Source organism: Simochromis diagramma, unplaced genomic scaffold (genome assembly GCF_900408965.1).
Source record: "Simochromis diagramma unplaced genomic scaffold, fSimDia1.1 OVJJ01000123.1, whole genome shotgun sequence".
NCBI classification, from domain to species: domain Eukaryota; kingdom Metazoa; phylum Chordata; class Actinopteri; order Cichliformes; family Cichlidae; genus Simochromis; species Simochromis diagramma.
This window is the reverse complement of record NW_024386778.1, coordinates 5501687-5522440: the sequence shown is the minus strand read 5'-3', so window position 1 is coordinate 5522440 and position 20754 is coordinate 5501687. Positions and strand designations below refer to the sequence as shown.

The 20754-nt window shown below is 39.9% G+C and overlaps 2 protein-coding genes across 2 annotated transcripts; both read left to right on the top strand.

The window, feature by feature from the left end:
* The first annotated feature begins 466 nt into the window (after window positions 1-466).
* Window positions 467-9841, top strand: zgc:171929 (uncharacterized protein LOC100124596 homolog). Its single transcript, XM_040012656.1, has 4 exons — window positions 467-2914; window positions 3047-3276; window positions 7667-7856; window positions 8532-9841. The coding sequence occupies exons 1-4, from the start codon at window positions 2815-2817 to the stop codon at window positions 8852-8854; spliced, it is 843 nt and encodes a 280-aa protein (XP_039868590.1). The 5' UTR covers window positions 467-2814; the 3' UTR covers window positions 8855-9841.
* Window positions 9842-17198: 7357 nt separating this feature from the next.
* On the top strand, window positions 17199-20690 carry LOC120721968. Its single transcript, XM_040012643.1, has 7 exons — window positions 17199-17686; window positions 17881-18557; window positions 19050-19095; window positions 19451-19542; window positions 19632-19742; window positions 19860-20133; window positions 20454-20690. Exons 1-7 carry the CDS (start codon window positions 17672-17674, stop codon window positions 20658-20660), a joined length of 1422 nt encoding a protein of 473 aa, XP_039868577.1. The 5' UTR covers window positions 17199-17671; the 3' UTR covers window positions 20661-20690.
* The last annotated feature ends 64 nt before the right edge of the window (window positions 20691-20754 follow it).

Sequence of the window (20754 nt, the reverse complement as noted above, 5' to 3'; positions counted from 1 at the left end):
AAAAAAACAGCTGTTCTTCTCTGAGCCATCCAAAGTGGCTCAGTTCCAGGGAAACAATATGAGAACAGCCCTGCCAAGGCTGGAGAAAGAGCAATACTGGAAGAGAATATGGGAGAAGGATGAAACATTGCTCAGTGGTTAGTGGATCTAAGAGCAGACCACAATAACCTCCCTGAACAAGATCCAGGGACCATCATAGTGGCAGACATCCATGAAAGAGTCTCAAGCAGGAAGACTAAACAGCGCTAGGCCTTGACATAATCATATGGATCGATATTTGTGATTTTGGCTCAAATTTTGATTAAAGAGGAATGCAAGATGTTTCATTTTCTTAAGGTAAGATGTCATGACATAACCAGAAAAGACAATGTATGATTTTTAAACATTGTTACAGCTTTTTTTTTTTTTTACATTTAAAAAATTTGCAAATGAATGAAATTGTTGTAAAATATAAATTTCACAGTGACAAACAAATGACAAATGAACTGTAGCTCAGTTATTGTCAGTTTGAATCGATATGTTTGTTAGAGTGATCGAGAGAGAGAGAGAGAGAGAGAGAGAGTATATACAATATGCAGCACTATATGAGAAACTGTCCAAAACTAACTGAATGGCTAAACTAAAAAAGCTCTTATGACACAATACATATACAGTGAAAGGTAATATAAAGCCTGGGGAAGTAATTATGCAGCCTTGTACCTCATACAATGCATTAATGTCAGCTGATAAAATGTTCCTAACTCTAAATTGTGGTTTCAGTTACTAAAGATTAGTTGCTATCAATCAACAGACAAATGCACAAGCACACTTTTACATCCAACTGAAAAAGAAAACAAGGGCGTGGCTAACCATGACACACATGAACAGCTAAACTCAGTCTCTTTTACATTCATGTTCAAGTTCAGACAAGCCGTTCACCTAAATGTAAAGAAAGAAAGAAAGCTATCAAGTCTCCTCTTGTTACTGACATGAAGGTTACCTTTTTTAATCTTCAAATGTTTTCAAGTTTAATATGCATTTGTCAAAACTTGCAACAGTGACTATCCTCTGAGGAAGGCTGTGTTTGAATATCTTAATCTGTGGCTTTTTCTTTCACTCTGTACTATACTGACACGTCAGTGAGTAGACAGAGTGATAGGTATTAGATATTATTCAAACGGACAGTTTTTTGTTTACTGCAAAATAATGTGGAGCTGCCTTGTTACCATTTAATTTTCATGCTGCTGCACACAGGCGTGTGCTTTGCATACAGTTAGAGTGCAGCTTCAGAAGGGAACCTCACAGTATAGTCAACAGCCTTAAAGCACATTTAGGAAACACTAACAATACAACAATACACTAACAATACAAACACTAACATTACACAGCAAAAGATTTATTATCAAAATCTGAATTCAATTAGTCTGTCTGAAGATATTTTACTTACACAAATTAATATCTTGAGTAAAGTAGGACAATATACGCTTATCCTCCTTTATAAAGTGAAATAAATACAGACTCTGCAGTTGTGTTTTATGTAGCTATTAACAAATGTTTTCCAGATTTGCATTACATTCATCACTTTCTGAACCCTCATATTCAATGACCAATATCTACAATATAAATGTTTAGTAAGCAGTTAAAATATGGGACTTACAGCACATAAATGTAGCAGATAGGTAGAGCAGATCTGTGTTTGTACTACTGTACAGTTTATACTACATGATCCTCCTGATGGTCTTGGAGTGACCTCTACTGAGATTTGCATGATGAGGTTTAGACTCTGACTTACACTCAGACTGTTTGAATTTGTTATGCACGCCCAGTGAAATAAGATACATGCAGTTCATTTTCCTGTTAAACATACACCAACTGCAGACAATTGGACAAGAGTGGGCAGTTTGCTTCTTTACCTTCTAGTGGTTCTGGCATAATTTGGGTCCATTTGTTTATCTGCAGTAAAGGGGGATTGTAAATCAGCAAAATTAATTGTTGTTACAGTTCTCACAAGACTGAGGGAAAATCTTTTCTATATGTTCATGTTGCCTAACCAGTATCTAACAGACTTCTGGATACTGGATACTTTTTTCACTGTCATATATTTCCATATAATGCTTTTCTGTTCAGTGCTACAGAGGGTGTAAATTATTCCTACATTCACTGTGCAAGTACCAGGGGACAACACAAAAGGTGCCATCATATATGCAATTATGTAAACAATTCAGTCAATAGACTGCAAGTGCTTGCCATCTTTTTTATTGAGTATGAATGTCCTTTGTATGCGTTCAAAGAAGCTCTGTAATTCCTTCAAACAACTGCAACAGAAAAGCCATAAAAAAGAGAAAGGGCTGATTTACCTAGCAGTTAAGGCTGTGGCTCCACTGTGCTTGCTCCTGTTACTTAGGCCATGCCCTTTGTCTGGGGCCAGGGCTTGGTCCAGATCCAAAAATTTGCATGCCAAGGGCCACTTGAATGTGAAGCTCCCCGGATTCTCACTACCTGACATGCAAAACTGGTGGAGGACCAGTTAAAATGGCACACACGCACAATCAGCACAGGTGTACTCCTGCTAAGAGTGACGCTCCAACCGCCCATCCTTTACCAGAGCTAAAACATTCACCATCCTTTCCAGAGAGTGTTATGAAAATGAGTGCTGTGATTTTACTAGGACACTCTACTTGCTGACTGTCAAAGGAGATGGTTGCACTTGTAAGAGCAGAACACTGGACATTAGCAAATTAAATCTCTTAGCACTGTGACAGGATCAGGGGGCAACGTTTAGATAAGAGAGAGGTCAGGAAATAAAAGAAAACCAAGAAGTGACAGATTTAAAGGATGCCAAGGTCTTTCCTTGTGAAAAAGAAACGTGGGCCATGTGGAGCATGGCAGTGGAAAGAATCAGAACAACATGAGTGGAAAGAAGAAAATCCACAAGGTATGAATTTCAAGTGGTTTCAAGTTTAATTTCTGCTGTCAAAATGTTAAAGCCGTAACAATTAGTCTGTATCACAATAATTTACTTCAATGTCGTAATTTAGTCATGTAATCTATCTATCTATCTACATAGTGAGTGAAAATATTGAAAAACAGATATCCTGCAGTCCTGGCACCCAAGAGCCTGCCGCCATGCCTCAGCCAGTAATCCCCTCAGGACGTGATGCAACAAGAGGAATTATAGTGCCAGTACCTTTAGCAGGACTGGGAGGACCAAGAGCTGATACCAGGCCGGACTGGTCTACTGTGATGCTCCGGGGCTCCTACCATCCCAGTACAATGGCACTGGTCAGCAGAGCAAAGGTGAGAAAGGTTTTCTTGCCAAAATACAATATCACTCCTTTAATGTGAACAACTAACCCAGTGTTTAGTGCATAGTTATTAGCATCATGTGACTGTTGGACTAGTGGTGGACTAGTAGGAGGTTAGAAATTTGGGCAAGGATTCTTAGGACATGGCCTTAGGCAGGACCACAGACGACTGCCTTTGGAATATATGCATCATCAGACTCACATTTTTTGTGATGTAAGACACAGAGTTAACAGAGGTGTTTGTTGTAGCTTACAGTTCAAAAGCATGAGATGGTAGTGAATTCAATCAGCAATCAGGGAAAGGGTAATATCCTATATTACATTCTCTGGGTAATTTTTTTCTCTTCCACTTGATATATATATGTGGCTTTCATCACAACTTTGTATGTTGCCTTAATTGCGCTCACCTGTCACTCGTTATATAAGGACTGCACTCACCTACCCCTCACTCTTTCTTCACTCCCACATGGGGCGGCAGCTGAGAGATAGCAGTCCATGTGTGTCTTTCCTTCCTTTACCCATTATTCAATAAAATGACAAAACCTGTAAATGATTGACTGCTTATTCTCATTCTAATCGGATGAGCCCATGATGATGACTACTTAAACCCTGAACCTTCCTTCCTCCAAAACACCAAATATGTTTCCAAACCAATATCCTTCCAAGTCAAAGACTAGAAAATATGGTGAAGCATATCTTCCTTTTGGCTTCACCTACACAAGTGCCAAGGTAGGTCTACCCTGCCTTGGTTTTCCCTGCGTTGAGAGCAGGGCTCTGGGCTCTCCAAATCACGGACAAACAGTATCCCACATTCTTGATTTTTAGTTCACAAACACTTGTTGTAATGACTAACTACTCCTGACATTTTGGAGATGTTAGCTCTTTATACAGTAAAGTTACAGTGAGATACAAATAACATCAGGCTGATCCTGCCACAATTTGTTCCCCTTGTCCAAACCACAGACAAACAGGATCCCACAGTTGTTTATGTTTTTGAACCCATTTTGCACAGAGAGGCATTTTTGGAAAAATGTATTAATAGCAATGTTGAATATTATTACACAGGAAAAAATCAACTACACGTAAAATAATTACACTGTGACGCCTCTGCCTTTCTAAATGGAGGGACAGTAACTGCGTGTGTATATGTAAGCATGTAAAACCTGAAGATAGTAAGATTAACAGTAACAATATTTTGTCTCTATCCGCCATTCTGCAATTCATCTCATGTAAACAATAACGTGTCACACAGCGTGACGTGAAAAAAGGCACATGGTGGGGGCATGAACATTTTTCTTGTAAAACAAAGGGGGCCTAGCAAAAAAAGTTTGGAAACCACTGTATTAGAGGGTTTTTGAGCATGAACCACCTTATTAAGGTCATGCCACAGAATCTCAGGTCAGGAACCTAAGGGGGCTTCAGCTTGAGGTCATAAACAGATGACCAGACATTCTCCGTCAGGATGTTTTGGTAGACAGCAGAATTCATTTTTCCATATATATAGGCAACAGTGGTAATCGGAGTGGTGACCCTCAAACTGGGCAAGTGGCTCCAGGAGATTCAAGGAATGACATTTGAGTTCCCTGTCCAATCATGCAAATACAGTGGGGCAAAAAAGTATTTAGTCAGCCACCGATTGTGCAAGTTCCCCCACTTAAAATGATGACAGAGGTCAGTAATTTGCACCAGAGGTACACTTCAACTGTGAGAGACAGAATGTGAAAAAAAAATCCATGAATTCACATGGTAGGATTTGTAAAGAATTTATTCGTAAATTAAGGTGGAAAATAAGTATTTGGTCACCTCAAACAAGGAAAATCTCTGGCTCTCACAGATCTGTAATGTCTTCTCTAAGAAGCTTTTCTGTCCCCCACTCGTTACCTGTATGAATGGCACCTGTTTGAACTCATCATCTGTATAAAAGACACCTGTCCACAGCCTCAAACAGTCAGACTCCAAACTCCGCCATGGCCAAGACCAAAGAGCTTTCGAAGGACACCAGGAAAAGTATTGTAGACCTGCACCAGACTGGGAAGAGTGAATCTACAATAGGCAAGCAGCTTGGTGTGAAAAAATCAACTGTGGGAGCAATCATCAGAAAATGGAAGACATACAAGACCACTGATAATCTCCCTCGATCTGGGGCTCCACGCAAGATCTCATCCCGTGGGGTCAAAATGATCATGAGAACGGTGAGCAAAGATCCCAGAACCACAAGGGGGGACCTGGTGAATGACCTGCAGAGAGCTGGGACCAAAGTAACAAAGGTCACCATCAGTAACACACTACAACGGCAGGGAATCAAATCCCGCAGTGCCAGATGTGTTCCGCTGCTGAAGCCAGTGCATGTCCAGGCCCGTCTGAAGTTTGCCAGAGAGCACATGGATGATACAGCAGAGGATTGGGAGAATGTCATGTGGTCAGATGAAACCAAAGTAGAACCTTTTGGTATAAACTCAACTCGTCGTGTTTGGAGGAAGAAGAATACTGAGTTGCATCCCAAGAACACCATACCTACTGTGAAGCATGGGGGTGGAAACATTATGCTATGGGGCTGTTTTTCTGCCAAGGGGACAGGACGACTGATCCGTGTTAAGGACAGAATGAATGGGGCCATGTATCGTGAGATTTTGAGCCAAAACCTCCTTCCATCAGTGAGAACTTTGAAGATGAAACGAGGCTGGGTCTTCCAACATGACAATGATCCAAAACACACCGCCCGGGCAACAAAGGAGTGGCTCCGTAAGAAGCATTTGAAAGTCCTGGAGTGGCCTAGCCAGTCTCCAGACCTCAACCCCATAGAAAATCTGTGGCGGGAGTTGAAAGTCCGTGTTGCTCGGCGACAGCCCCAAAACATCACTGCTCTCGAGAAGATCTGCATGGAGGAATGGGCCAAAATACCAGCTACTGTGTGTGTAAACCTGGTAAAGACCTATAGTAAACGTTTGACCTCTGTTATTGCCAACAAAGGTTATGTTACAAAGTATTGAGTTGTATTTTTGTTATTGACCAAATACTTATTTTCCACCCTGATTTACGAATAAATTCTTTACAAATCCTACCATGTGGATTCATGGATTTTTTTTTTTTCACATTCTGTCTCTCATAGTTGAAGTGTACCTCTGGTGCAAATTACTGACCTCTGTCATCATTTTAGGTGGGGGAACTTGCACAATCGGTGGCTGACTAAATACTTTTTTGCCCCACTGTAGATAAGATGCTGTGCAGGATCCTGAAGCTCTCAGGCCTCTGGTAGAGGACTTTCAGGTCATTTTAGATGTGCTCATTATTTGACCTACAATGTGGAATGCTCCAAGTTTATGTAACACGTCTGATACATTTTCCATTTAACTAAAAAACAACCATTTATTTCAAGTTCTTTAAATTAGTTATTAAGATTAAAAATCATATTTTTCATACAACTCTAAGGCAGTAGGTAAGTCCAGAAATATACACATAGGCAGATATGTTGGAGAGGGACAGAACTACTTTACATGTGAGAAAAATACTGCCCTATGAGGTCATAACCACTAAAAAAGGGGGAAAGAAACTCAAACACAGGACCCTTTTGAACTTCCCATTTATTTTGTTAACAGAAAATCTGTTAAGCATTTGTGACAATTAGTAGAACAGCTGACTTTGTGATTTTTACTAGAGCTATTCTCAGTACACCCTAACTACTGAACACGGACACATGGCTGGCAATTTCATCTGCTTTCATAGATGCTCATACTGTGAACATAATCTATCAAGAAAAAGGTGCCATATTATGCAAATCAAATTGTAAAACTATCCATTTCTTATTCACTGGTCTTCTGTGCAATCAAGTTTGAGTTCAGTAGACTGACATTTGTGCTCCCTTTAGTGGCCAAGAAATTAATTATTCATATAGGTCTGTTGATTGCATTGTACATATCTGCTTTTGAACTGCTGTGGAAAGGATAAAAATAAAATTCTTGATGCATTCTTGATAATATTATTAAACCTTTAAGGCTAATATTATACAGTGAGATTAATTTAGCTCTATTTAAGAAAATATATCTATTTTAAAAAAAACTGTGCTTTTTTATGCCATGCTTGCTGAAAGATGGAAAAAGCTAGAGGTGATGCACTAGACTAATTATTGGGGCTGCAATATTTTATCTGCACAGATAAAATGTGTATATATAGGATCAATTCAAGAACTCCGTACCCACTCGTTATGATTTAATGGCTTATAAAGGAACTATTTGCATGGAAGGTGTACTGGTGTCTTGGTACACTGTACCATGTATTAGCAATTTGTAATCCTGTTTGTTACTTGTAAGCTAAACAGAGCAGAGAAAAGATGATTGTTACAGTGAAGTTTTGTCATATTTATTCAGTAGTTCTCTTCCCATCAGCCACGTCCCCGTACTTCCCCTGTCTCAGGTGACTTTGTTTGCTCAGTGTGCCACAAGATCTTCCCTCTACAACGCATGTTGACCCGCCACTTGAAGTGCCACAGCTTGGTGAAGAGGCATCCTTGTCGGTTCTGTGGCAAAGGATTCAATGATACCTTCGACCTAAAGAGACATATGCGAACACACACAGGTTAGGAATGTTCTAAATGTATTTTGTTGAATCCACTAATCTTTATCAAATTAAAAGAATCACAATCAATTTTATTACAAGGGAGTACATTTTATTATATATGTTATTGATAATGTAATTAAGGGATTAATGGGTTTGCTCTGTATCATTAGTTGCACTTGATTGAAATGTAGGTTCTTAGTCATCCAGTTCATGGTAATCTAAGAAGCTTGGAAAGAAAAGTGACTGGACATCTTCAAGATTTTTAAAGACCGTTCACCTCTCATCCATTTAAATTAGCTGTGTTGGTTCAAGGACACATCTAAAACCTGCAGGACACCGGCCCTTGAGGCCTGGAGTTCCCCACCCCTGCGCTAGGGTTTAAATACCTGGGAGTCTCCATCATTTGGTTTTAAACCTAAAGAAGCTTTGTGGATGACAGATGAAACGTCTTAAAAAAAACTTTAAGAAGTCCAGTCACTTTCTTTCCAAGCTTTTTACAATTGGTTGAAATCTGCAAGAATTCCTTTGTGGGATTTACAGTAACTTTAAAGTGACTGGCATTAACGGAAATCAACAACAAAAAATTTAAATAAATGGAAAATCTGCGTTCAGTCATTACATGAGCTCTCTGACAATGTCAGCCTTGGTGGAAAGCTTAAAGGAGAAACTGTCTTTTGTCTCTCACTGCTACAGGTATCCGTCCCTACAAGTGTGAGCTGTGTGAGAAAGCTTTCACACAGCGTTGCTCTCTGGAGTCTCATATGAGAAAGATTCATGGCGTACATCAGCAGTATGCTTACCGCCAGAGACGCTCCAAGATCTTTGTATGTGAGGATTGTGGTTATACATCAAGCCGGCCTGATGAGTACTTCCTCCATGTGAGACAATGCCACCCTGGCAGCCCTGCTCTCCGCAGGTACTACCGTCGTCAGGCTCATGAGAACAGCACCTTTCCATCAGAAGATCGTAAACTCAGTCCCTATTTGCTCTACCCAGCCTCTGCATACTACATGTAGGTTTTATTCTAATGCTACATGCTACATTATTTCATAGATATTACAAAACTATTCAGAAGTAAGTATTCCCTTGTGTAATATGTAGGCCATGTGTGTCAGTATACTTGCGCTAATACCCTTTTGTGCTTATTTACTTTTTTTGCTTTTAGCAAATGCTTTTAATCAAAACCTTAAAATAAAAATGAAGGTTTGTACATTATTCTTAATGTTTTTAATCTATCTGTAATCTACTAAGCCTGACCTGTTAAGTTAGCAGTACTAATAAAGAAATTCCAAATGTTTGCTCGGAAAAAATAAATACTTTTCATTAACAGTTAGGTAGGTACTTTATGTTGTGTTTTCTTTCAGTTATTAGAAAAGCAGCCTTGCAAAACTGATTTTGTCATTTATATTTTTGTAATAGGAAGAACCACTGAACTTATATATATTTTGGAAATAAAACTAAATTTACCCTTACCTTAAGGTGGTGCAAAGTTCTTTTTACTACTACTACTTGGATAAATCTAATATGCACCTGTGCTTGTGGGTTGTTTTCTGCTGTCCCTTATCCTGCACTTCTCTATAGTTAATGCTACCAGCAGTGAGGACTTTGCTGTGTCTATTTTTACTTTATTTTTTTCTCTCTGTGAAAAGAACAGTAGGGATGGGGCTGGTTGCTTTAAGTGATTTGGTTGGGCAATTCAGCATTACTAATGAAAAGTAAAGAACGGGTTGCTGTCAGTGCTGGTGCACAACAGCCCTTCAAGCTGGCACATAGCCTATATAATTATATAAAATTATCCATCCATTCACTTCCACTTATCCTTTTTAGGGCCGTGGGGGGCGCTGGAGCCTATCCCAGCTGTCTTAGGGCAAGAGGCAGGGTACACCCTGGACAGGTTGCCAGTCTGTCGCAGAGCTAACATATAAACAGGAGACAACCAGTCGCACTCACATTCACTACCACATTCACACCTGTGGGCAATTTAGCGTTTCCAATTAACCCATCCACACTAACTGCATGTCTTTGGACTGTGGGAGTACCTGGGAGAAGCCACACAAACACAGTGAGAACATCCAAACTCCACACAGAAAGACCCTGGCCTGATGGGGGAATTGAACTCAGGCTGTGAGGCAACAGTGCTAATTACCGTGCCACCATGCTGCCCCTATATCAAATTATATTTAAAACATTATATATATATATATACCCATCAGCCCACACGTGTGTCAGTCCATCAGGCATCGGGCACCCAGTATGCCAGATTACTAGTTTAGTAATCTAGATCTAGGCAGTCCATCTGCATCTTAAGGATAAAGGACACTCTTTCGAGGATGCCAATGTTCACATTTTGGACAGAGAGGACAGATGGTTTGAAAGAAGCCATCTATGTCCACTGTGAGCGACCATCTTTGAACAGAGGCGGGGGTTTACGACACCAACTCTCTGCCATCTATAATCCAGTTTTGAGATCCCTTCCCAGACGCCTTAACACCCACTCACATCCTGGGCCATCTGATCTCAGGAATTTGCATGATAAGGTGGGGCCAGGTTTCACAATGAACTCACCCGAAACTCTGGCTGATTGGGACCCACACCCAGTTTCACACCTTGGCTCAGGCGATTAGAGGATCATCAGGGGGTCCTTTTGTCCCTCTGTGGGGGGTTACTCCCACTAGGTTTATATCTGGGACTCTCCACCATTTGACCTTAGAACTGAAGAAGCTTCTCGGATGAGAGGTGAAACGTCTTCAAGCAACTTAAAGAAGTCCAGACGCTTTTCTTTGCAAGCTCCTTTGACTAGATCTAGGGAATTAGTGAGAAATAAGTGTGTGTGTATGTATAATTCCCCACTCACCCCTTCAGATGGTCTCTTATCCTTCATGCATTTGTCCTCTACCAGAGGCCTTGGAGCTTGAGGGGCCTGTGCAGTATCTTTATTTCTCCTGGGCGGGGGGCTCTGTTACCTTCACCCTCCATATCTTCTCTAGCTCCTCTCTCAGCTCTTGAATTTTCTTGAGTTTCTGATGTTTCTTCTTCCTGATGTTGCTATCACTTGCTAATGTTACATCTAGCTGACTTCCTCTGCTTGCCCAACACTACTATTCCAGTAGTTTGGCCATCGCTAGTTTGTCTGGAAGCCCCACTGGATCTTAGCTCGGTCATTCTCAGTGTATCCTTTGACCCTTTGACTTCCAGGCCATACTCAGCCTCCATGCGTTTCATGCATGCCCTAATTGTTTCCGTATACTATGCTGGCCACAAGGTTATGGCGTTCCATGCATGCCCTGCGTGCTAGCATCTTGCACCTTGCTGTTATGTGCTGGATCGTCTCAGAGCTATATTTGCACAGTCTGCACATGGGGTCTTGCCTGGTATGAAAGAGCCCAGCTTCTATGGATCTTGTGCTTAGAGCTTGTTTCTGTGCTTCCAGCTTAGTACCTCTGTGTTGTCTTTCCGTCCAGCTTTATCCAGCAATTTGTAGTATTTTTCAATATCAGCTACTTCCATTATCTGACAGTAGTAAATGCCATGGTGCGGCATAGGTGTTGACTGCCTGGATTGTGTTCTTCCTATTCAGATGACTCCACAGGACTTGAGTGAGAAAAGTGTAATTCACTGAGGCACACTAACATATTCTGTGGTTGTAGCGTTGTACCTTACAGCTCCCTCGGCGAACACACATGGACATAAGCATTAAACCTGATCAACCTAACCCTAACCCAGAAGAAGTATATGGCTGAACTGGTTATAACTGGTTTGTCTGCACTAAGCCAAGTTTGTGACCACCCTCTTGTGGCCAGGTCTGCAAATGACACGTCCTGCTACGTCTTCAGAACAGTTAGTAAAAAACAATACTGACTTTCACCACAAACATCGCCATCATTTGGCAGAAACGCACTTTATCAGGTGTGATGGCATGCCACACATGGTAAGCTCCACACCTCACCACCCGTTGATTCACTTTAGTTTAATTTACAGTCACTACTTTAAAATATTCTACTTATTGTTCAATATTGTTTCTTTATTAAATGTATTTATTTTTCCATCACACCTTCCAATGTTTATATGGCGTGCACACATATTAACCTTGCAAAGTCAAAGTTCTGTTTTATGTTATATTAATACATCTTTCTTTGTTTGAGTTACCTGGGGGTTGGCTTCTCCTCCTGTCTGGCAAAAGGTGTGGCAAAGGGCTGGGAGACCTGAAGTACCACTGACAGCCTAATTGGATTGCACCACATGCTTCATTGCCTGGGGGGTGTTTCATGTTTGTTTAGTTGTTTTGTATTAGTTGCTTATATGGCAGCCATTTTGTTTTCCCCCATGTGTGTCATTTGGTTTAGCTAAACCAGTATTTAAGTTCCCCCGTGTGTCATTTCAGCAGGTCAGTTTGTCATATGTTTGTTAATTATTATCTTGAATTTAGTCTATTGAGGTGACTGCTTTTATTGGGCTGCCTGTTTAAGTTTTGGCTTTGTTAAATATATTTTTATATTTTTGGGTAAATAACCCCCCCCCCCCCCCCCTTTTTTTTTTTTTTTTTTTTTTTTTTAAATTAAAACCACCTGTGTCCTTTATGCTTTACTGCTTGGTCCCTGACATCAGGCAAAATGATAGCTGTACTTATACTTAAGTAAAGAAAGTCTAACTGTAGTTTCCACATCTACAACAGGCTCTGAAATGTATTCAGAGTTCCTTGAAGGACAATGCTACTAACCAGTTTTGTACAAAGGTAACTGAACCTTGTGCTATGTTAGTATAATGATAAAATAATATTAGTACATGATACAAATATGTAAATTCTAATGATGCACTCAGTTTGAATCAGTTCTCTGTTTCTGCCTACATTGTAGAGGGGGATTTTGCCTCCACAATCAAAAAGTAAAATGAGTATAGTAAAGGGTTACAGTGGGAATTGATAGGTGGGGGAACTCCAAGCCTCAAAAGCGGGTGTCCTACAGGTTTTAGATATCACCCCAGGTCAACACACCTGAATCAAATGATTTGTTCATCACCAGGCCTCTAAAGAACTTCAAGACATGTCGAGGAGGTAATTTAGCCATTAAAATCATTTGTGTTGGATCAAGGACAGATCTAAAACCTGCAAGACACCGGCCCTTGAGGCCTGGAGTTCCCCACCCCTGCTCTACACTGACATTAAACTCTATGTTGTCTTTATACTAGACTGTATACAATTGGTATAAAGGTGGATTTCAGTTAATTAATTTAACCATCATCATTTTAAATGCAAATTAGTCTCCTAAACTTGATGTACAGTGGGGCAAAAAAGTATTTAGTCAGCCACCGATTGTGCAAGTTCCCCCACCTAAAATGATGACAGAGGTCAGTAATTTGCACCAGAGGTACACTTCAACTGTGAGAGACAGAATGTGAAAAAATAATTAAATCCATGAATCCACATGGTAGGATTTGTAAAGAATTTATTTGTAAATCAGGGTGGAAAATAAGTATTTGGTCAATAACAAAAATACAACTCAATACTTTGTAACATAACCTTTGTTGGCAATAACAGAGGTCAAACGTTTACTATAGGTCTTTACCAGGTTTGCACACACAGTAGCTGGTATTTTGGCCCATTCCTCCATGCAGATCTTCTCGAGAGCAGTGATGTTTTGGGGCTGTCGCCGAGCAACACGGACTTTCAACTCCCGCCACAGATTTTCTATGGGGTTGAGGTCTGGAGACTGGCTAGGCCACTCCAGGACTTTCAAATGCTTCTTACGGAGCCACTCCTTTGTTGCCCGGGCGGTGTGTTTTGGCCTAAGTGTAAACCATGCTTCCAACATGACAACCAATCATTGTCATGTTGGAAGACCCAGCCTCGTTTCATCTTCAAAGTTCTCACTGATGGAAGGAGGTTTTGGCTCAAAATCTCACGATACATGGCCCCATTCATTCTGTCCTTAACACGGATCAGTCGTCCTGTCCCCTTGGCAGAAAAACAGCCCCATAGCATGATGTTTCCACCCCCATGCTTCACAGTAGGTATGGTGTTCTTGGGATGCAACTCAGTATTCTTCTTCCTCCAAACACGACGAGTTGAGTTTATACCAAAAGGTTCTACTTTGGTTTCATCTGACCACATGACATTCTCCCAATCCTCTGCTGTATCATCCATGTGCTCTCTGGCAAACTTCAGACGGGCCTGGACATGCACTGGCTTCAGCAGCGGAACACATCTGGCACTGCGGGATTTGATTCCCTGCCGTTGTAGTGTGTTACTGATGGTGACCTTTGTTACTTTGGTCCCAGCTCTCTGCAGGTCATTCACCAGGTCCCCCCGTGTGGTTCTGGGATCTTTGCTCACCGTTCTCATGATCATTTTGACCCCACGGGATGAGATCTTGCGTGGAGCCCCAGATCGAGGGAGATTATCAGTGGTCTTGTATGTCTTCCATTTTCTGATGATTGCTCCCACAGTTGATTTTTTCACACCAAGCTGCTTGCCTATTGTAGATTCACTCTTCCCAGTCTGGTGCAGGTCTACAATACTTTTCCTGGTGTCCTTCGAAAGCTCTTTGGTCTTGGCCATGGCGGAGTTTGGAGTCTGACTGTTTGAGGCTGTGGACAGGTGTCTTTTATACAGATGATGAGTTCAAACAGGTGCCATTCATACAGGTAACGAGTGGGGGACAGAAAAGCTTCTTAGAGAAGACGTTACAGGTCTGTGAGAGCCAGAGATTTTCTTTGTTTGAGGTGACCAAATACTTATTTTCCACCCTAATTTACGAATAAATTCTTTACAAATCCTACCATGTGAATTCATGGATTTTTTTTTTCACATTCTGTCTCTCACAGTTGAAGTGTACCTCTGGTGCAAATTACTGACCTCTGTCATCATTTTAAGTGGGGGAACTTGCACAATCGGTGGCTGACTAAATACTTTTTTGCCCCACTGTAAATCAACACTGACCACAGGCACCACAGCCACTGCGCACCAATCCAGTGCAGTGCTTTACAATAAGGTCACCACAGTGCGACAAGCAAACCTTTTCATTCCATACAAACTACCAAGTATTTTCATGCGACATTGCATAACACAAAGTTAATACACGATTTTTTTCCCCAGGAATATCCGAACAATTGATTGAAATTATATCACATGTAAGCTTTTGTTACTGAGCATTTTTACCTTTAAATCTAACCTTTATTCTTCCTCTCAAGTCCTGTTTTTTCTCACACTTTTGTCCATCTCTTAGTGAGTTTATCTGACACTCTTTTCTCTTCCTGTGAAATACAGCATCTGGACCTTTAGCTAGCAACACACTGGGTAACAAACTGCACATAGTTTGTCTGTTTCCTGATCTTTGTTGAGCTGATAGAAATGTTGAATTTGAAATACCTGCCACTTAAAAAACAAAACAAAAAGACAAACATTTTTAAAAGAGTTTAAAATTTATATTTGAAAATTGGCTCGTTGAAAACAGCATTCGTAACCACAATACAGACTTTCACCACTGAATCAAATTTTCTGATTGAGATCAGTTAATATTTTGCATCAGAATGATTAACGCATTTATTCTTGAAGTAAGAGGAGGAGAAGTAGGTTTTCACGTAGTCGGAATGAGAATAGAAGAAAAAACATATACGCTCAGGTTTGCAGGCAGTTTAAATGATGGTTTGAAATTACGTAAACACATACCTTGCAATATAAAGCACCTTGAGGTGATTACACTATATAAACAAAACTGAATTTAATTGACTTTTGTACCCAGACTCTGGGGTACAAAGAGCCAACCCAGTGCTACATGTCAAGGAGCATGGTTTACACTTAGGCCAAAAATACCTGCCATAAAAATGCAAGTCACCCCTTTACCAACAAATTGTCAAATTAAATAAAATCAAAATTAAATAAAATTATATAGAATTTAGATTTTTTTATGTACTCTAAGATTTTTTGTTATTGTCTTTTTAGTTTTTATGGGTCTATCATGGGAATCCGGGGGCTAATGCGAAAACTAGGACCAAAAAGCATATTCAAATACGGGAGACAACAATAAGGTTTCAACTAATTTATTGACTTAAACACGGGAATTAATGGCAAAACAAAGGAGGGATTCATGGGATGAAGGCAAAAGAGGCAGAATTGGCAGGTGGAGCATAAACAGCTCTGAGAGAACTGGATGACTAGGTGAGCTCCTAGAGTGGTGAGTGAGTAGGTTGACGCCAACCCTGTTTTTCCACTGATCGACAAAAGACGGTGGCAGGAAGACAGGTAGGTGGAAGTGGCAAATGATGCAAACCAGAGTGGTGAACTGTGTGGCGACAGAACGTGTGCCTTGCCGTGGAGATCAACATCCAGAGGTTCCTGAGATGCATGCTAGCAGAATGATGGGAAGATGTGGCAAGTGCAGTTAGCTGAATAACTGGCAAAAAAGAGCTGAGGATGCTGATCTTAAATAACCTCTGTGGATTACTTTAGGATCAGGAACAAGTGAGCTGAGCAGGTGGCATGACGAGGGCTCTGCCCCAGGGCGGATACAGGGGGGGAACACAGGGAGGGCATAGGAAAAACACTGGAGCTCACCTGGACCATCGTAGGTTTGGCTACAAATATAATTTCCACATTGAGATCCATTATACATTGCATATGACAATTTGCAAGGAAATTTTGGGATTAACATAACTCTATTGGCATGTTTCTTAAGAAATTAAATATGTTACTTCTTTAATAGGTTCTTATTTATCAATATCGACATAATACCACACCTCAAGTGCTTTATCACCTCAAGGCCCCTTAAAAGTTCAGGCTCTGCTCCGCACTCTGTAGCCTTTACTGTGAAAATGAAATGGGGGTTTCTTGTTTTGTTTTGGGACCTTTTAGGTGCCTCTAAATTCTGCAGTCATGAGTAATCTGTCTATGATTTGGGCTTTAAATAAATTATATTACTCGTCATGATGCAAATTTCTGCCATGTCCCATTTATACTTTGTTGTTTCCTTCTCATTACGTCGTGTTTCAGATCATCAAACACATTTAAATATTAGACAAAACTAAAACAAGTAAACACAAAATGCAGTTTATTTTGTATTTACTTGTAATAGGTGTTTATTAGTAAGAGGGAGAAAATCCAAACCTAACACATATGGGCCAACACAAGGCCAGTTGCAGACTCACTGATGGTCCTGTGCTGGCCCATGTGTGGATTACCTCTGGCAAACCTGATCTGAGCCAACAGAGTATGGCGTTATTTTTGTGCCACTATTCTGAGCGCACGTAAAAAAAATTTGAGCGCACGTAAAAAAAAATTGCAGGTGCAAGTGTTGCATTTTGAGGAGAAATTTATTTTGAGCTTACAAAAGCTGCATTTGAGTGAACAAAATTCATTGCTGCGTGCAAAAAACGTATTTCAGTGTTTGCGCTTGTCCATATACACACACAATAGCACCCCCTCTCGCTCAGTTTTTTCATTTGCGCTTGCTCGCAATGTGTTGCTTGCGCTCACAACATTCTCTGCTTCGTACGCTCAACTCTCTGTACACCGTTATAAGTGTGCCACAAAACCAACCAATCACAAACTTGGTTTCAAAATTTCTGATCGGCTCTTACGGTCTCCAATCAGCTTGCTAGCTACTGCTTTCCGGAAACACTGTCCGAAATGTAGCTAAATCCAGCTAAACTCTATTAAACCCCAATTTGCGGATAATATCTTTAATTATTTTATTTTAAAATATATTATTTTTTAAGACTATTGTTGGTGTAGTATAATGTAGTTGCATCATACAACCATGCCAGCTGACTAATTTTTCCAAATTATATTTGAGTAGCTCTCTTTTATGTCGTCGAATACTGAATAGCAGCACGAAAAGAGCATGTCTCGGCCACATGTAAGTAATATAAAATCATTTTGTTAATTATTATTTGCTTGATAACTGACGTTAGCTAATTTGCAAACTATGCAAACTTGAAAAATGATGTACCTCATGTAGTTTGTTTTATGGGTTGTTTATTTTTGTCTGAGATACATCATTTCATTGTATTTTTCTAACTACTTGTCCATGTTCTTTGCTGCTTTTAACAGGACATACTGAGACAGCAAATGATGCATAGACTCCTCTCTAAACTGGAAGCTGCTTTAAACCAACAACCACTAAATCTGGATTATTTGGAGTTCTTGACTCGTCATGAGCTTGTTCTGTTTGAATCTTTCTCTCAGCAAATAGGCGGTCTGTCAGAGATTACAGAGGCTCTACAAAACGTTCATCATCTGGTTCAGTGTGAAATTAACATCAGCTCTGTGGCCATTATTGAACTGGAAACAGAATTTGGTCTGGGACCTGGCCACCCCAAAATCGTACTAGAGAGAGAAAGACTCAAGAATTTGTTGGACATTCAGCTGCCAGTCAGCTGCATTGCTAAATGTCTTGGTGTTTCAAGAAGAACAATCTACAGGAGGATCCAAGAATTTGACTTGTCTGTGAGAGGAACATACAGCACAATGAATGACCAAGAGCTGGACAACATCATATCGCCTATCAAAAATCAGATGCCAAATGCTGGCTATCGAATGGTTCAAGGACATTTGGTTTCTATGGGTCTCCGTGTTCAGTGGTGGAGAATGATGGCCTCCATGCATCGAGTTGATGCTGTAGGGATCTTCAAACGGATCACAGAACTAGGCTGTGTTGTGCGAAGAAACTACTCGGTGCGAGGCCCTCTCTCCCTGGTCCACATAGACACAAATCACAAGCTAATAAGGTAAAATACCCACTTATATAGCTCTAACACAAGTTGGGCAGAAAGATGCACGTTATACTTTAAATCTGCTTTAATCAACCTTATCTGATAGGTTTTTCAGTGTATTTATAATATTTTAAAAAGCACTTGATAGAGTAATATTAAGTAAAAGGAATACAGGATGTGTAACAAAACCAGCAATATTGTTAATTGTAAATTTTCTTGAGCAATTATTTACACTTTGTATATCGATATTTTCCATGATAACAAGCCTATCAACACATAATATGTTAAGTGCTCCAGAAAACTTTAAAAAAACATCATGACAAGAGAACTAAAATATTTAGTCTCATTGAACTTATAAACATATAAAAATGTTGGTATTATTTTTAGCACACCTGACAAGTGTCCAGTTTAAGTCAGTGGCAAGTGTGCATACTGAAAAATGTATTTTCAATGTCTTACATGTTCTGCAAATCAAGCCTTAGTGAGATTGTTTTCCCTCTGAAACAGGTACAATGTTGTGATCTTTGGTGGAGTGGATGGCTACTCAAGGAAGGTAAAATGTTAACTGTTATGTAGAATATTTGGTAGTTTTGAAATGAGAGCTTTATTAGGTTGTTTTTTTATGAACATCAATTATTCAGCAAGCCAACATAGTGGACAATTTGCAATTTTTTTTTTTTAATTTATAATCAGTTCTTTACAAAAAAAGGTTCAACTAAAAGGCCATTTTCATTTTTTGATAAGTACTACCAATATTGATGTATAGACTACTCAAGCTTTGAATTATGGTTATGAACATAGAACCGTACAATATTCCTTGAACACTTATTATGAAACTGCATTATTAACTGAAAAACTATACATGATCTGAAACCAGATCTTTAATTTTCCATTTGTTTTTACTGCAGGTCCTGTACTTGGATGCAGCAACTAACAACAGGGCAAAAACTGCATTCTCATTTTTCCTGAGATCAGCCCAGCTTCACGGCTTGCCATCAAGGTTTTATGTCCTGATTTAATTTATATGCTAGCAACAAGTTTCATTAAAGAAAACTTTAAAAACTCCTTAAAAATGTATTTTTATCATAGGGTTAGGGCAGATCAAGGAGTAGAAAACCTGGACATTGCACATTTCATGTTTGCCACAAGAGGAACAGGGAGAGCGAGTTTCATATCTGGAAAGAGTGTCCACAATCAGAGGTTAGTCTTTTGATGTTTTTTATATTATTATTGACTGCATGGGTAGATTGTTGTAGCAGTTCTGATATTGATTTGAAGCATGAAATACCTGAAATCCAAATTCAAATGTATTTACAGAGTAGAACGACTTTGGCGTGATGTCTGGATTGCAGTCACTAGCAAGTACCATGATATTCTTCACTCACTCGAGGAGGATGGCCTGCTTGACATTTCAGATGTCATTCATCTTTTTGGTGTCCACTACATCTTTGTCCCTCGACTCCGAGCAGATCTTGTCACCTTTGTTGGAGGATGGAATAATCATCCCCTCAGGACAGAAGGTGGTCTCACTCCTGAACAGCTCTGGTGTATGGGACATCTACATGAGCTGGACGAGGGCGAGAGACTTGAGGTACCAGATCATAATCTGATTTTTTTTTTTTTTATTTATTTAAATGTTGAATTTCAAAATTTTAGTTAGCAGTTAACTGTGCTCTTCTGAAATTAACAAATTAAACACTTGTAGCACATCTGGGAGATGCTTCTGGTGATTTTATACATTCTTGCTTATCAATTACCACTAATCTAAATTACAGTAAGAAGAACATGAAAACAAAGGCATTCTTTTTAAATTGTTGTATTTAATGGAAAAAACGCTTACACAAAATAACATTCCTCCCAAAAGTACCTATTCTGGAATAATGACCATTATATATGTTTGTGGATTTGAAGGAGCTTTGGGATCCAGGCATTGACTGGGAGAGTGCTGTACTGCAAGAAGAATCTAACAGCACAGTTGTGGTTCCTGAAGTTGAATGCCCACTGGATGAGGAAACCCTGGAGGGGCTTCAGAGAACTATTAATCCCTTGGAACATTCTGAGTCACACGGTCGTGACCTGTACATACAATTCTTGCTACAGGTGTCAAACCAACAGTGACACTTAACATGGACGTGAAAGTCAACGTTCTTTTAAGTTCTCAAATACTGGATTTCTTTGCTAAAACATTCAGATTACAAGTAGACAAGCAAAC

Coding starts and splice junctions, on each gene's coding strand:
- zgc:171929 (XM_040012656.1), top strand. CDS start 2,815: ATGCCAAGGTCTTTCCTTGTGAAAAAGAAACGTGGGCCATGTGGAGCA. Junction 3,277..7,666: donor CACTGGTCAGCAGAGCAAAG/GTGAGAAAGGTT, acceptor TCTTCCCATCAG/CCACGTCCCCGTACTTCCCC. Junction 7,857..8,531: donor ACATATGCGAACACACACAG/GTTAGGAATGTT, acceptor TCACTGCTACAG/GTATCCGTCCCTACAAGTGT.
- LOC120721968 (XM_040012643.1), top strand. Junction 19,743..19,859: donor AAGAGTGTCCACAATCAGAG/GTTAGTCTTTTG, acceptor ATGTATTTACAG/AGTAGAACGACTTTGGCGTG. Junction 20,134..20,453: donor ACGAGGGCGAGAGACTTGAG/GTACCAGATCAT, acceptor GTGGATTTGAAG/GAGCTTTGGGATCCAGGCAT.